The sequence below is a fragment of the Daphnia carinata genome, chromosome 4 (genome assembly GCF_022539665.2).
Source record: "Daphnia carinata strain CSIRO-1 chromosome 4, CSIRO_AGI_Dcar_HiC_V3, whole genome shotgun sequence".
Taxonomy (NCBI): Eukaryota; Metazoa; Arthropoda; class Branchiopoda; order Diplostraca; family Daphniidae; genus Daphnia; species Daphnia carinata.
Window position 1 is genome coordinate 5,553,844 of NC_081334.1, and position 12,894 is coordinate 5,566,737.

A 12,894-nucleotide genomic window follows, 5' to 3' on the forward strand; every position below is an offset into this window, starting at 1 on the left:
AGGACTACAAATGTTGTTTTTTTTGTTTATTTTTTTATATCATGGCAGGTACGACTTCCACCACCGCCGCGGCCCTCTAATGAACAATCCTTCGAGAAATGTCTCCCTTCCCCATACTATGAAAAGCACCAAGAAGGTAAAGTTCGAGCACATTTTTCGATATTTTCATCTTACTTTATGACGTCACCACTGCCACGGACCACTGCCACCGTCCCCACCAGATTGTGGACACTCTCTGGCAAAATGTCTTAAACACTGTTAAACAAAACCATAATTTAAAGTAATCACATTAGGAATACAAGAAAATACTTACCTTGTGACCCTAAACAGAAAAAATGTAGATCAGAATGAAACAAATTATATTATATATAGAGGTCAAGAAATAAAATCTAGCGAGGAAGGTAGACAGCAGACTACACGCGTTGAGCCAATCTAGAAATATGCCTGAAAAAAAACAGCCCGATGAGCCACGGTTTAAGGCGCCTCTTGTGGACGCAAAAGTCATTACGAGAAATTTTACCCGTCACAAATTAAATGTTTTTAAACAAATTTAAAGTAATCATCCAAATCAATATTTAACTTAAAAAAATGAAAAAAGCGTAATACTTGGGGAAACACGCTTTAATTTCTTGCTCCTTTTCTTTAGTTTATTCCAAAATGGAGTATGATGAATTTTCGTTAACGCCATCCAACTTCTCCGGTACCACCAGGTTCACATGTCTACCTGATCAATTCCAACGAGTTTCAGTTTTTGCCGAAAAATTTTTTAAGCCCGACCGAGAGAAGTCGGGCTTATTTATTCGGGCTTAACATTTTTTTCGGTCAGTGTATGTACAGAATTAACTAGAAATGTGACCGGTAGATGGCGGTAGCAGTAAAACAGAAAAAAGGCCAATATTATTTATTTTTATTTTGTGTAAAACGGATTGCCATACTATCGCCATCTACCGGTCAAATTTCTAGTGCATTCTCTACATACACTCACTGAATATTTGACGCACTAGTAGCGCGCCAGTACGTTACAGCGCTAGCGCGATGCAGCAGAAAGTCGGGCTTACAATAAAGCCCGTAAATTGGCGTGTCAGTACGTTACAGCGCTAGCGCGATGCAGCAGAAATCTATTTCAAACAATGCATTATTTCACCAACACAATTCCATTCTAACAATCGATCAACCATAAATTAATGATAAATCAATAAGTCATCTTAATTTCAAAAGTAAACAAAACCAACAGGGCCCCAGGCAAACAAGCAACAAGGTCACCAAGCAATAACAGTGACATTGATTTCTTCACCCAAAATGTTATAGGGTTCAATCTATTTTTCCCGATTTATTTATATTATAGTAGACGAGTTTGGGTTGTTTCCAGTGGTCGGTAAGCAAGTTTTTCAGTTATTTTACCACTGTTACTCCCAGTTTCGGTTTTGAAAGTTGATCAAATGCGACGTACTGGCTACGTGTTGCTGTCATACGTATTTCTGCCGTTGAAGGTGTTTTGTATTGAACTTTATCACTAAACTTACAAGCAACTTACTATATATTTGTGTTATATCACAGAGCATCTGGTGAACATGGTTGATGATGCTATTTCAACTGTGAATGTTTCCAATGGTCATGTAAGTGTTACAGTATTTTTATGGTTTTACTTATTGTTTATGATGCATTAAACTTCATATTTAAAACAGATGCATGTCACAGAGTCTGCTGCATCTCCTGAATCAGAGCCTATTGGAGAAAACAATACAGTGATCAGAATTGGTGCAGATGCACATCATCCATCCAACAGGTTACACGAACAAAGATTATTTGGGTTACCTCTTTCCCCATCAGTCATTACTACAACAAGGGCAGAAATACAACAGCCTCTACCAAGCTATGAAGAAGCTAATAATCCTAATGGTAAAACGACAAAATTTTTTGAATGAGATAAAAGTTTACATCACTGGTCTGTCATTTACCTTTTGTAGCTCCTCCACCGTCTTACGATTCGCTTTTTGGGCGAGTAAATGAAGTACGAAAGACTTCACGAGGTTTCGTCGATTTCGTCAAAAAACTATTTTTCTTCCTACTTGGAAAAAGTATTATTATTCACTTTGATGATGATGATGTATCTCATACAAATAATTGGAAATTTAAATTTTAGTTGGCCTTATGATAATCATTGGAATCACTATTCTAGTTCCTATTTGTATGCTTGTTGTTGGTTCGGTTTACTTTTATGATTGTCCAGCTGAAAATTATATTCCAATCTACTTGATAGTAGGAGGTAATAATATTTTGCATCTATTCTGTAAGGGAAGTGATCATGATTCCTGTTCCATTTCCATAGGTGCTTGCGGCTTAGTGAAGCAGTTTCTATCCCTCAGAGTTCGTTCACAGCAATCTCAAGAAGCCGACCTCGAAGTTCCTGATAGCTCTTTGACAGCATCCATTCAGTCATTAATAAATAGCTTTTTGATTTGCTGGTTCGTTACGGGTAAGGACTCATGTTTTTTGCAATTGACATAACACTATTATAACTGTTGATATAATCAATTGTACCTTTGGTTAGGTTGTTACTGGGTGTATCACATTTATGAACCCAACTACAGTGATTGGTCAGATCCAAACTATTGTAGCCCTGTGTTGTTTTCATTTGCTTTCTGGCTGTTGACTTCGACGTACATTTTTGCTGGCGTCGCGGTAATACTGCTTTGTTGCATCAGCTGCACAGCCCTGTTTTTGACAAGAAATAGATAGTTAGTGATTTACTCTAAGGACGACGCACATAAGGACGAAATGTAAAAAGGAAAACGTGCCAAAAAAAACGAACCTGCGTACTGAAATGTAAAAGCATTCTGCATATCAACATTCCGTGAAACGTACATCGATTACACTTGCTGTTTTGACGCTCGTGATCAATACATTTTCCCATTTTTTTGTATACTTACTGACATTTATTAACTTTTGATAAATCCATCGGTTAACTGAGAATAATATAGTATTAAAGTACATGAGACAAAGATTAAATGAAAACACGAAAAATAAAAAATAGATCGAAGGATGAGAAACGAGGGGGTTTCTGGAGGTCTGTGCTGACTAACAACATACGTACGGCTAAATATTTTTTTCAGATTATTTTCAAGAACGGAACAAGAGAAAAAAGAAAGTAGAGGTATTTAAGCTCCTTATTGGCACAAGCACCGGTTGCGGTTGTTGGGAAAGAAAAAACAAAACAGTGTTGGTTTGACAACGTCAACCAGTGCTGATAAAGTTCGTTTTAGAAATTATCTCTTTGGTTGGTCAATCGTACAAATACGTCCAAATTTCCACAGACGAATCTATACCACACACGCACACGCATTTGCACTCAAATCATGTGAAAATAAAACAAAAAAAAGTACGGGTGAAGCATTTCTGAAAAATTCAGACGAAATAGAAGGGTGAGAGTTCAGTGTGTGATTGAATTAAGGACTAGAATGACGTTATTTGTCTCGGCGAGAACTCAATCAATGTCGTTAGTCAATATTTCCATGGGCGAAACAACGTGGCCGTCTTCCAGCGTTACCCACCGTTCGCGATTGCTACTCACCGTTTCAACGAGCACATTCAGCTCCGGGAATAGGTGAGCAAGCAGTCTATAAAAGGACAATGAAAAAAGAATAATAATTAATGCAACAGTGAACATCACATATTTTAAGGGTAAAAATATTTTAAATAAGATTTATTTACGTGTACACAGGGAGGGCGACGTCATCGATGAACTGGATTTGCAGAGTGGGGATACAAGCTTTGTCCCGATCCATCATTTCAACGGGCCGATTCCCCATGGCTTTTTCTAAATCTCCTTGCGAGAAAAACTCGCGATATACGAGAAGCTAAAAGAAGGCAAAAGAAAAGACTATGAAATTTGGATTACTTCAAATTAAAATGTGGAGAAATTTGAAAACTTACGGCAGCGTTCCTTGAACTCTTCCAATCTACCCAATTGGAAAACAAAGAAATGATTTAGGTAACTGAAATTAAAATACTCCTGGACTAAATTAAATACTAAGGTTTACCTTTTGTTTGATCTGAAAGATCTGCAGCTGTCATCATCAAGAACAACAGTAATTGATGGTGCTCGGCTCGACTTTTGTCGAATCCCGAAATTGCGAGATCCTTCAATTTCCTGAATATGCGTAGGTGATGCGCTAGATCAGTAGCTACGAAATTAAATTGGATGAGTTTTAAAAAGATAAAAAAAAGCACAAGGTATAAAAACAAATCGTACCAAGTATTATGTCTTGCATCAAATCTAAACATCGTGTGTAGTCTTTGGATGACAAGTTTTCGAAGATGTTGCAACCTTCCGTATTCAAAATGCACATGGTCTGGGCAAAATGGTGCCGCTATGCGCGAGATTCAAACCTTGTTAGATAGATTGGAAAAAGGAGATAAACATCAATAACTTTGTACCTCCATAACAGATCCTTCAGAACTGTAGAGGGCAGCTAGAACTGAGTTGGAGGCCAGCTGGAACGAGTTGGTAGTGCCGCGGTGGTCAACATCATGACATAAACTCGACACCAAAAGGGCCAAAGCTTCCAAATCCCTGAGGAAGAATCCATGCGATTAACGATGAAAATTAGTGCCTATATTATTATTTTTGCGAATCAAGAATTTTTTTACGTCAAATAGTTTTGCTGAACTAGACGGAGTCGTTTGATGAGGATGTAGCTAAAGTGAAACACGGAAAAGGCGTGCATCCAGTTGTGATAGGGTGGATCCCGGTAGCCTTTTCGCACCATCAAGACAAACCTACGGTATATAAACATTAATCAATAAAGTGAATCAAAATCAAATTAAATAAATAAAAAAAATAATAACAATAATTGAATCAACGCAGGGCGCCAGATGGCAGCGGCAACGTCAATAGCCAACCTGCTGAGCGTTTCCTGATTTATCGACCAGCGCTCCTTGAGGCCTAGATCGTGAAACACCGCCACAACGGCTGCTGATGTTTTAAGCTCTTCCATTGTCCGTGGCACGAATCGAAACTCACAAAAGTTGATGTCAATGTTTTGCATATTCATCGATTCCTCTTGCAGCAGTTTGAGCGTTTCTTCATTCGAGACCTGTCGAAGAAGCACAACAAGAATGTGAAATGCGTAAGGTTTCCCCAAATCGCCTCAAGTCGCTAGACAATACCTTCATGTGATACATCATTAGCTCGTTGCTGAGGTGACTGCGATGCTGTGCGTCGCGCACTTTTTTGTACATGAGACCATGAACGAGGGATATGCCGCAGTAAATAGAAAAGGACATGGCCAGTTCCTCATCGGCCCGCGTAAAACATGGAGCACTCGTTTTGTTGCACAGCTCGGCTACTCCCAGCACGTCTTGGCCGTCTTTGATGGGGAAACACAATATGTTCCTTCCGATCGAGAATAGGAGAGAACATTCATATCAATAAGAAAAATGCTCAAGTACGACAAATAAAAAAAAGGCGTAGATGACGTAGTGCAATAAAAGCTAACCTCGTTTTGAATCCCGTGGTCTTATCGACATCCTGGTAGAAAAGGGGGTGGGAGTAGGCGTCCGAAATGTTCAACAACTGACCCGTGATCGCCACGTGACCGGCGATGCCTTGATCAGCGGGAATACCGAGCTGGCGCCCGTCGGTCGTACCCCATTGTCCAACACCGGATGACGTACCATCAAAGACCTTTGCCACTAGGCATTTGTGCTGCTTGTCCAGCAAAAACAGCGAGCAGCGCTCGGCTTTGGTCAGGTGGCGAGCCTCGCTCATAATCTCCTTTAGCAGTAGCTCCACATCGTCTAAAATATTGATTATCGACAGAAAAGACAGAAACAGATATCGTATGTGAAAGAGCCGTCTTTGTTATCCTTTCCTCGTTTGCCATTCCCATGTGACACCTCAGTCATACTAAGCGAGTGTGTGGTGGCGTGTATGTAGCCACAGAAAGTCGTAACGAGACGTACCCAAGTGTGAGAAGAGATTTCTAGCCACCGCCAGCAGTGATTGGCATTGTTCTCGCAGTCGCCTTTCTTCCTCCAACTCGACGGCTCCAACCAGCGTCCCCAACACTAGCCTGAATGAAGCACGCGAGAAATAAATCATTACGAGACCTAGGATCTTCGCCTTTCAAAACGACGGTGTCATTAGAATGGCAAAAGGGAGACGTGTAACAGGCGCCAGAATTGGAATTTGGTGCAATAGGACAGATGTCGTTATGCATGAATAATAAATATAAAAGCTTACTGAAAGCACTGGTGCACAGCCTGAAGATCTAGAGAACCAAAAGCAAGTCCTTCTTGTTTGTCAACGAGGGCCACAACCAGGAAGAGTTGGTGATTGTCAGGTCTCTTAATCGGCACAAGCATGCAGTCTGAGACTTCTCGCTCCAGTAAACCTTCAAGAGAACTTTGCGAACTTGGATCCAACCCACCCTTATCCATCCAAACTGTGTCATCATCTGCTCTCATGAGCCTACTGTATTCCTGGCTCTGCTCGGATTAACAAATTCAATGGATGAAGTCAAGACTTAGCAGTACTTTCAACCAAAAGACCAACTCACCCATATCTGGACAGGTCCTGGCAATCTCGTATTCCCTACAACACTGACAGTGAGACCATGGTTCGTGTGTTCTTCTTGAGTGTTCGTTGCAAAGGCATGGAACACCTTCTGCGCCTTGGTGACTGCTCCCAACTATCCAGAAACAAAGAATCCAACCATAAAAGTTTAAATGAAAGAAATCTTGTAGAAACATCATGAAACTGATGATGTACATGCTCATTGATGATGATCTGGATGTTGCTGACACTTTGGAATTGGACCCGAGCGGCGAGTGTGAACGCATCCGGTGAAGTGCGATCCCCAGTGTCGAAATCATTGCAGTGATCCATCGCAGGATTGATGAGTCGACGGAAGCTGCCAAGTCCCGAGTGGCATCAAAACACAAGCAAACGGCTAAAGTATCACAAGCATTTTCACACCATCAGCCTCTTTGTCTCACGTCGGGTATATCTACAGCGGATAATTAAACGAACAGTATTTTAATAACGCCAAACTTGCCCGCCAAGATCAAAATTGATTACTGCTTCCGCTGGTGTTTATATCTTCCACTCTCTTCGACGACTGACGACCAACAGCGCCTCTGTCAGGTATGGATGATACGAGCCCTACCGTTTGCGTTCAAAGGCCCGGGCATTTTTTTTTTCTTAACAAGTCACTATTCCCCTCACGCAGCCATGTCTCCCACCCCTCCAGCAGTGACTTCAAGCGGCGGAATTTGGCGTCTCTGTTTCCCTTCGTAAAAGTCACCATGTCTTTAGGAACGGCTTACTGTGCGCAAGGCAGCAGAGCACTAAGTGAAAGGAAAAAGAATCCTTGATTTGGGCCTTTGGCGTTTATATTTGGCGTTGTCATGGCCAGCTTTAGAATAAGCATGCAAGCATTGCTACGGATGAGGATCAATTTCCGAAACTCAATTATGCTTGGTGGTGGGAGTATCGCGTGCAAGCTTCGCGTCAGTTATTATTATCTAAACAGAACTCAATTTGCTCAACGTCCGAAACACTTTGCAATTCTGATGGGGCCAACAACTAATCGATCAACGAGGCTTTCATTATTCTTCACTCAAGTTCGTATATTTTACAGAGCTAAAGGAGATATTATCAATGAAAAATAATGCCTGAAAAGAAGAGATTACGTGCCCGGAAAAACTCCAAAGCCGACTGCAGGTTGCGCCTCTGGGGAACGTGACAACTTCAACAGCCGAGCCAAAATTCAAAAGAAAATAACATTTGGTAATACATTGCAAATACAGTTCTAAGCCTCGAGAGGTCTATCGATTATTTATTTACTCTTTTTTTTTTTCTCGCTGTTGTACTGTACGCCTGTAAGACTGTACAACGTTACTTTGTCGATCAGTTGTGTGCAGTATAGTCTGCTACTCACGCCCAAGCCAAATCGATTCAATTTGGTGAGCGGGATAGATCGGCCGAAATTTTGGCGAACGTTATAGTTATTGTAGTTTGTGTGTGTACAGTAAATTGAAGAGGCAAGAAAATCGATACACAGAATCCACATATCTACGGCAATGATAATACATCATGATAATACGCCATGGGCATATTTGATTTCGATACTCTTTTACCCAAATAGGAATGTTTGTCATCATTCTTGGCCAACTAGAGCGAACGCGGTTGCCTAGACGAAAATCAAATGCTGCTGCCACATAAATGCTATAGCGCTCCCGCTGTTCGCAATCTACTACCGACCACTAGTCGGAACCTATTTTTTTTTTCATTCCCTTTCCAAAGGCCATAAAAACAAAAGACGCGGTAAATCCTTAGGAACGTGAACGTAAAAGTTTGCCATCCTCTTGGGCTTTTTACCAACTCCCATTCTTTGTCCTTTTCCTCCACTTGATGACGATGCTGATTCGACATCGATCAGGCGCAAGTCTAAGCTCCCAAGAACTGATCAACAATGTTTCCTTTCTGTCCCATTTTCTTCCCACCTCAGGCGGCCCATACACCTCCGCTTCCGGCCTCGCAATCTAACACAGGATGGAAGTGGTACCCGACATCTTTCCCGTTGGTTAGCGCTAGCGAGGGGCACGCGATCGTTGAAACTAAGCGTGCGCTCTGCAATGCATGGTTCAACATTACGACAGCGCCCGATACTATGTAGGTCTAACTAGAAAATTCAGGGATCATAAATCATTGTTTCTTTTTCTTTTAAGGGGGGATCTTTGCTCATACAATTACACACAAAAAAGGGAAATAGTCGACGCCATATTTCCATTATGATTCATTTATGGTGTCGTCGTTTTGATTCGATTTCGATCAAAATGATGGCCATCCTTTTCGCGTGTACCCTTAGCGCACCGACCGCCTTCTCTTTTAGGAATAGAAGCTTTTTTTTTCTATCATAGGCTTTGCCTTCTGTGAAAAAGCACCGATAACGATCTCCATTTTTCACCAAAATTGCGTACTTTCTCTTTATCCCTTTCCGTTCAGTGACAAAGTATAGAGGGGCCATTAGTTATAGTTACTTATAGTTACTCGTGAGTGCTTTTTACCTTCGCCAATTTCCCTTTTTTTTTCTCTCCAAGATAATAAATAAATAATAAGAAGAAATGAGGAAAAGTTGGCTCCGGTGTTATTCGCTCGGATGGCGGAAGGTGATATTGCCGAGGAGGAAGAAAAAAAAGGCTGTTTCATCGGAGTAAGCTTTCGCATTTTTCGCGACGCGGGCGTCAAGCATTATTGCATGTGATGGTCGATGTTGGCAGCGAAGCGATCGCTGGGCAATATCGATTTGCTAGCATCAGCAGTGGATCTATGGTCCAGCCTATCGCTGTGGACAGCCGGCAAATTGGTTCTGACTGGCTGACTGGCGGAAAAATGTGCATAAATAGAGGAAAAAGAAAATTCAGTGAACGAGTATATCTAGCAGCATCTTTTTTAAAATTTTCAAATCGTAAAAAAATAAATGCAAAAGCTATTATTTTTTTTTCAGCGACAGTTCCCTTAGTGCGATCATCGTTCGTTCTTTGACGGACCTAAACCGACAGCTTTTCGGTTGATCGATAAAAGACCGTCGAAGAAGAAACAGCGAGGGACGAATTGATGAGGAAAAGGAAAACGTCTGGAAACTTTTCCAGACGTATAAGCGTTGCCTACCCTTATTTGTTTCGGTTGATGGATGCACTATATTGGATCTCCAATAATAAGACAAGGTGTGAAAAGCTAATAAGGTCTGCCATTTTCAGCGCGGATTGCCATCCGTTTTCATCATTTTCCTTTTTTCTCATGTCTAAGATGACATAAGCGCAATACCCATGAGTGGCTGAAGAAAGAAAAGTTTTCTCCGTCGCACTGTGATATCAAGACTTTGTTATGGCATGAATCCCAAACTAGATTATCAAAAACTTCATTTTAAAAAATGCACACAAAATTTATTTTTCGCTTGATTCTTTCCCAGAGATGGATCGTCCCGCAGATCACGCAATATCGCTGTACAGGTCAACCAGTTTGTCCCAAACACAAGTAAACCAAATTGAACGAATTTATTAGTAGCGACAGAAAATTGCTTATACGCTCTTTACTTACATCATGAGCTCACAACTGACTGCTGCTAGGCATTTGTGATAGCTAAAGCAATATACGTCTTTGACAAGAGGCAAGAAAGGAATGGCTTCACTTTGACAACGAGTTTTTTTTTTCGCCATCTTTCCACGTCCCTTCCACTTGTGCCGTGACGAAGACAACTGCTGCTGCTCAACCCTGTATCGATCCGCCTAACCCACACAGCGCGTCTAAGCCAATTAATTTTACCAATGTTTTAGGGGACGAATCAGCCGAAAGAGAAAGCGTGAGCTCAAGAGCCAGCACTGTGAGTGTGTAATGATCATGTGTTTGTTATTACGTCCATACAGTTTCAGCTGGTGCACTGCTCGTTTGATTACGAACATTCTCTTTGCACGGTACGAGTTCATTTTTTAGTTTGGTTTCAACCTTCTTTATCCTTTTTGTTTTTCCTCATACTAATTCAGCGGCAAATGCATCAGCCTTAGAGCTCTTAAGAGTTCTGCTGTTCATCGTGTAATCGAATCCGAGTCAATGATCTAACTTTCCTTTCTACACAGCACTCTATTCTGAACATGCTTCAATATGCGGAGACGTATAATACCGGCACACTTCTAGGTGCGATATGTGAAAAAAAAGGATGTTCACCACTGTGGCAAACGCCCCGCAGACGTGCATCCAAAACGATTCACTGCGTGAGACATTCAACAGTTTCTGAGTCGGTACAGTAAAGGCATATGGCATATTTACAGTTTTTACATTTGTTTGATTTGGTTCACGCAGTGCAATCGAGCGGCATCTGGTAACGCAATAAAACTGGAAAGCCTTGCAGAAAAAGTTCCGCCTTGAACTTTAATCTCTCGGGCAAAGTTTAATAATCGCCTTGATTCGCCGCGGACACAATAAAGCAAGATTATGAAAATAGCAATTCTGAATTGAAAATAAAAAAAAAATAAAATAAGAAATTGAAATCCTCAGTTTGGACAAAAACTTTGCACTGAAGAATATTTCAGGAAAACAGTAAGAAGGATTTAACAACAGATCCTGCAAGCGTACTAAACCAACTTCAATTTCGGAAAGGAGGGCGTTGAATACCGATGCAGCATACCTAGCAGTATTTGGAAATTTCTTGGTGAATACGATAGAGCGATATGGTATCGTCCAAAGGGCAAACATCCACCAAAATCGCGTGAACGATTATATGAAAGGAAAATACGATTGTATTTTTTTCCCTTTCTAAAACGCACAATTCGTATGAGATAATACACATTACATCTCGTGAAAGATGAATTGGCTGTAATCCGATTAACGATCTGTTATTTTTTCAAGATATGTGAAAGAAAAAAAAATACGGTTATTATATAGTCACGGCTCCTCCCTCACTCACGCCACATGGTTACACTGACTGACCGGTACCGAATACAAAGATGAATGTGGGCTCGTGGGAACGCATCACCCCATATGACATCAGCACATCTGCGTGACGCAGAAGCAAAAATAAAGACGAAAAGAACCAACGACGTAAAAATAAAAACTCAATCAAGAGAAATAGATCAGGCATGATTAATTTAAAAGAAAGCAAGTTCTACGCAAAATAAATGGTGGAAATGGAACGAGAAATGAAAGAACTTCGAACGATCAACTCGAATCTTGTTCAAGACATGAACTCTAGCGTGTGGATCAGGTAAAAAGGTTTCTTGCGTTGTGTGACTAAATTGGTAATCAGGTGAGTAGAGTGGCTTGAACAACTTTTTCGCTGTCTGATTGATAAGAGTATTAAACATTCATTGAGAGTCGAATTAAGGTAGGATTAAACAAGGCGATGAGAAATCCCATCTTTCTTGCTGCTTGAAAAGTTGTTTGTCTAGTTGTTTGTCTGTTGCTTTGTCAAGTGAAAAGTTTTATCGCATAGCGCATCATGAATTCAACAAATCGTTACGCGTACTATCCTTTCACCTATGGATAGATAGGTGTTTCCAAACACCTATAGAAGATTTCCGTTTGTTAAAGCGCTAGCTTATAAAACATTTTCGAAATTTTAAGTGGAAAAAAATGGATCTTCTGAAATTCTAAAACAGTGTTCTTGTAAAGATATTTTAGGTATATCTCTTCAGGGGATTTTTCGGAAAATTGTGCGCTTGTGCTGATCTCACTTGGTATTCTTACCGTCACATCAACCTTTGTAGTATATTAATAGAATCTCAAATGCCCCTTGTTTGTAAAGTCAGGCAAACGTCATGAGAATTTCACCAACAATTCGACACAACTTTAGTGGAAGTCTAATATGGACTATTTTTCATCCTCTAGATGAAACAGATGGTCAACAAAGAGGCGAGTGTTAAAAAGACGTCGTGTAGCAACCGAATGCTATTAGTAAAAAATACAAAGATGGCTCGTAATGGCCAGCATAAAAAGGTGATGACAGTCTTCAATTACTAAAGTTTCTTTTCTTCCGCGCTTTTACAACATGCCTACTATTAACATTAATGTGGCCAAAAAAAGAACTAAATGGACTCTTTTACTGCTTCTCTATTCTTTTTTCCTTGGGCATTGAGGTGACATTATACGACATTGTACTCAGACGTCGAACGCCCGAATTAAACTACAGAACGTTTTCTGTTTTGCCGTCTACTGTACAAGGAATCAACGAATGCAGTAGGTATCGTTCTTGACGCTGAATCTTTAAAAAACTCTATTTAGTTTTCGGCTGAGCAAGTTTGAACGCTTAGACGGAATACAAAATACAATGCGTTTGTCTGCAGTGGCCTCATTTTGTCAGATCTAAGAGAATCTACTGATGTTCTGAATAAGGG

At 40.6% G+C, this 12,894-nt stretch overlaps 2 protein-coding genes across 3 annotated transcripts; one reads left to right on the plus strand and one right to left on the minus strand.

Annotated features, from left to right (window-relative positions):
* The first annotated feature begins 1,400 nt into the window (after positions 1–1,400).
* On the plus strand, positions 1,401–2,925 carry LOC130687278 (transmembrane protein 272-like). The gene is made up of 7 exons (XM_057510432.2): positions 1,401–1,490; positions 1,558–1,616; positions 1,686–1,899; positions 1,968–2,078; positions 2,144–2,266; positions 2,330–2,476; positions 2,552–2,925. The coding sequence occupies exons 2-7, from the start codon at positions 1,572–1,574 to the stop codon at positions 2,737–2,739; spliced, it is 828 nt and encodes a 275-aa protein (XP_057366415.1). The 5' UTR covers positions 1,401–1,490; positions 1,558–1,571; the 3' UTR covers positions 2,740–2,925.
* Positions 2,914–8,184, minus strand: LOC130687547 (cGMP-dependent 3',5'-cyclic phosphodiesterase-like). 2 transcript variants are annotated; one of them, XM_059495181.1, is made up of 15 exons: positions 7,082–8,184; positions 6,773–7,010; positions 6,561–6,692; positions 6,245–6,489; positions 5,965–6,074; positions 5,499–5,799; positions 5,170–5,395; positions 4,903–5,096; positions 4,651–4,779; positions 4,438–4,573; positions 4,253–4,370; positions 4,041–4,184; positions 3,934–3,959; positions 3,712–3,857; positions 2,914–3,617 (listed from the first exon to the last, which is right to left on the minus strand). In XM_059495181.1, the coding sequence occupies exons 2-15, from the start codon at positions 6,887–6,889 to the stop codon at positions 3,485–3,487; spliced, it is 2,157 nt and encodes a 718-aa protein (XP_059351164.1). In that variant the 5' UTR covers positions 6,890–7,010; positions 7,082–8,184; the 3' UTR covers positions 2,914–3,484. The 2 variants fall into 2 exon arrangements, with proteins under 2 accessions (XP_059351164.1, XP_057366704.1); XM_057510721.2 differs by having other exon boundaries at positions 6,773–8,184.
* Positions 8,185–12,894: the final 4,710 nt, after the last annotated feature.